This window comes from Dunckerocampus dactyliophorus, chromosome 12 (assembly GCF_027744805.1).
Source record: "Dunckerocampus dactyliophorus isolate RoL2022-P2 chromosome 12, RoL_Ddac_1.1, whole genome shotgun sequence".
In the NCBI taxonomy this organism is placed as follows: Eukaryota; Metazoa; Chordata; class Actinopteri; order Syngnathiformes; family Syngnathidae; genus Dunckerocampus; species Dunckerocampus dactyliophorus.
In genome coordinates, this window is record NC_072830.1 from 26,557,829 (window position 1) to 26,561,206 (window position 3,378).

Sequence of the window (3,378 nt, forward strand, 5' to 3'; positions counted from 1 at the left end):
TTTAGATGTGTGGGAGCACAGTGTAAAGGATTTTTTGTTGTTTTCTGTAATGCTTCACAGGAATGGGACCAGCAGCGGGTCAAGTCTAGGCCTGGCAGACGTAGATGCTTTTCCTGATGTGCCATCTCATAGCACAATAATTGGGTAACTGTCAGTTTTTCACCCCGATACAGAACCATGTGACAGTATCTGCCTTTTTGACACGCCTAATGACAGGAGTGTCTTTTGTGACTGACACGCAGCAGGACTAAACATATCATGGCAATATCATGAACTATCAAGCAGTCAAATAATTGAACAGTTGCTATCTTTTTACTCTATTTTGATTTTTTTGTTTTACTCAAATCGTAATGCTTAACGTTTTGTGTGAATATGAAATAAAGAAAAGCAATGATGCCATGGTACTTCCAGAAAATTGTAAAACTTACTAAACAGCAAGTCAGTGCCTTCTGGCATTGCCCCTGGAGGACATGTGATGGGTCACCGTGACGTCACATCCGACTTGGGGGTCAAACAAGCATATTCGTAGGTAGACATCTAGTGAAGTTACAGCGAAAATGCCACATACATGCTCTCTTCCTGCATGTGGAAATAGTTCAAGTAGGGATTTCTGAAAAAGTTACTAAGATAGTCCATGATGAAGAGTAAAACAACCAAAAAACGCAGAGAAAGGTGGCTACTGAACCTGTCGGTCTGTCCCATCAAGTGGAACCCAACCCTGGACTACGAGATCACACACCTTCACCTGTTTGTATTTCCAGAAATAAACCTTTGTTCTGGCAGAGCCATTCAATCTAGTAGCAAATATGGACCGCACATGTCAACTGCAGGCGACTGAGAAGCAACATCACAGGGTCGCAATTGCATCGTTTACATCAAATAAACGTTCACACGTTACACCCCCATGGAAAAACAGCACAGCAGTACGATGGAGGACATAGAAGAATGTGTTCATGTAGACTGACGTAGTGTAAGAACACAAAGACAGACGTTAGAAGCGCTATTTTCATCTGCTACATTCATTGTCTGATGAGGAAAGAGATAAGCTTTCACCGCTGTTTGATTGCCTTGTTTTCAACTATTTCTTGTCTTTATGCAACACACCATGCCCACTCACTCAATTAGATTATTAATTTTTTTAAATTTAACTCATTTTAATCTGACAATTGTTGCACAAAGATATTGAGTGTGCATGTGGTCGTATTGACATGTTTGCACCCCCCCCGACCCAAACATCGGAAGGGCCCAAACTGCCTGTAGGTCATGTGGTTGCAACCCCACAAATTGACAAGCCTTAGTGCGCATCCATTTTCATTGTTGTGATGCCATCCTTTATGAACGATATCAAGGGTTTGCTTTGATGTGCTGTAATGTATCGACTAGAGATGCTCCAATCGATTGGCCACTGTTCAGTATCAGCCAATTTCCTTGAAAAATATGCCGATAAATGCCAATCAACACCGATCACCGCATGCAGTGTAGTGTCCTGGGTAGCTTCCTCCTCCCACTTTCCTTCACACTGCGCAGGCGTGCCAAAACAAAAACAAATATGTCTGCCTTGAGGAATTCAACCGCCAGCACATGCCTCAAAACTTACCTCGCGGGACCTTGGAACTGTCCTGACCGCACCCCTGGTCAATAGCACTCATCATAAATAAATAGAACATTTTGTTAATAATCCATGTGATCAGTATCGGCCGATTTCACTCATGATCGGTATCGGCAGCATAAAACCCTGATTGGAGCATCCCTGGTATCAACGCCATCAGAGTCTCAAGTTAATTTTTTGAGAATTTTGGCAGTAGATGTTGTCTTTTGTACGCAATGTTTAAGAGTGGTAATTTCTAGGTCATGCTAGGCTTCATTGCCTTCACTAAACTGCACCTAAATAACAAGCTGCTGTTGAGGGGAACAACAAAACTTCGCTGTAAGCCATGTTGACTTCAGCTGGTGTGTTTCTTCACAGTGAAGCATCAGACAAAGTCAATCAAGCAACAACCAAGAAGAGTCACTTTCGTAAGTGCTGTGATCTTTTTCAACCCTCTTTGCTCTCCAAGTACACTTTATAAAACCCTACAAGTCATTATAGCATTTATTAAACACATTTTAAGTTTTGTTTTACACGTTAATCAATTGCAAGCCTATGCGATGCAGTGTTGTACTACAAATCGTGCAGTTACACAACACCATGTGTTGTCAAGGTGCTGGCAAATGAGTGAATTGACTTGTGAGACAGCGGCGTCCGCTGCATTCATTGCTGCAGCAGTCCTTTTCCCTTGCAGATAGCGCCATCACACCAATAAACAAATTGTTAATGTCAAGTGTTTGCCCCCCTGCCCCCCATGTCTGTCACACTTAAATGGTTCAGACCAGCAGACAAATGTATTAGTCAATGACAACTGAACACAAAATGCATTTTTTTTATTAAATTTGTTAAGGGAGAAAAAAATCCAAAAGTAAAAGGCCCTGTGTAAAAAAGTGATTGCACCCTTTTTAAAACATAACTGGGAATAATTGAGATCTATCGGTCTGGAAAGGTTATAAAGCTATTTCTAAAGCTGTGGGACTCCAGCAAACCACAGTGAGAGCCATTATCCACAAATGGCGAAAACATGGAACAGTGGTGAACCTTCCCAGGAGTGGCCACCCAACCAAAATTACCCCAAAGGGTGCAGTTCCGACTCATCCAAGAGGTCACAAAAGAATTTCTGCAAAATATGATTCAATATTAATAAATGGACAGAAAACCTGTGTATGACCTTCTAAATCCATGATTGAACATTTATTAGCACCCTGTAGACATGAAATAACACCTCTAGTCACCTTTACACTTATTACCCAGGATAGTTGCCATAATAGAAAATATGCCCTCTTAAGAGATAAGATAAATGAGTGTACTTCCTGGTGGCTTTTGTCTCAGTGCAACGTTGCTGCCACCTAGTGACCAGTGTAGAATACTACTCTCCTGCCGCTGTTCGTAAATATGCATATTCGTTTTACTATAAACCACAAACAGCGATCATTAATTTTTGAAAAACCGCAATAGAGCGATGTTCAAACCGCGATGTAGCGAAGGACGAGTGAATTTATTTAATTTCTATTCATTTACCTTTCAGAAAGCAGCTTATCTAGGACAGCAGCAGGAGGTGGTGGTCCTTTGAGGGACCTCCTGGTGGTAAACTGTGACCTCGAAGCAGAATGTGTGGACTCTGAGGTGATTGTGGCTCTGCAGTTGATCGCTGCATCCGAGCTGGGCCTTCCAGCACTCTACTTCAAGAAGTCTAGAGAGAAGAGGATTGCCAAGGTGGAAACAACGGTTTTCCTGCTAAAAAATAACTTTATGGCACATTTGATTTATGTGCATGTACTCTCTCTCAG

General features: G+C 41.8%; 1 protein-coding gene across 7 annotated transcripts in view; it reads left to right on the forward strand.

Moving 5' to 3' along the window:
• sphkap (SPHK1 interactor, AKAP domain containing) overlaps window positions 1–3,378 on the forward strand; it is a 98,313-nt gene that overhangs the window by 93,948 nt on the left and 987 nt on the right. For 4 of the 7 annotated variants that reach the window (XM_054793690.1, XM_054793694.1, XM_054793692.1 and 1 more), the window contains 3 exons: window positions 61–144; window positions 1,967–2,016; window positions 3,117–3,304. In XM_054793690.1, the coding sequence (XP_054649665.1) occupies window positions 61–144; window positions 1,967–2,016; window positions 3,117–3,304 (322 nt within the window). Of the gene's footprint in view, window positions 1–60; window positions 3,305–3,378 lie in introns of those variants that run through there. The other 3 variants (XR_008573107.1, XM_054793695.1, XM_054793696.1) reach the window with 3 other exon arrangements.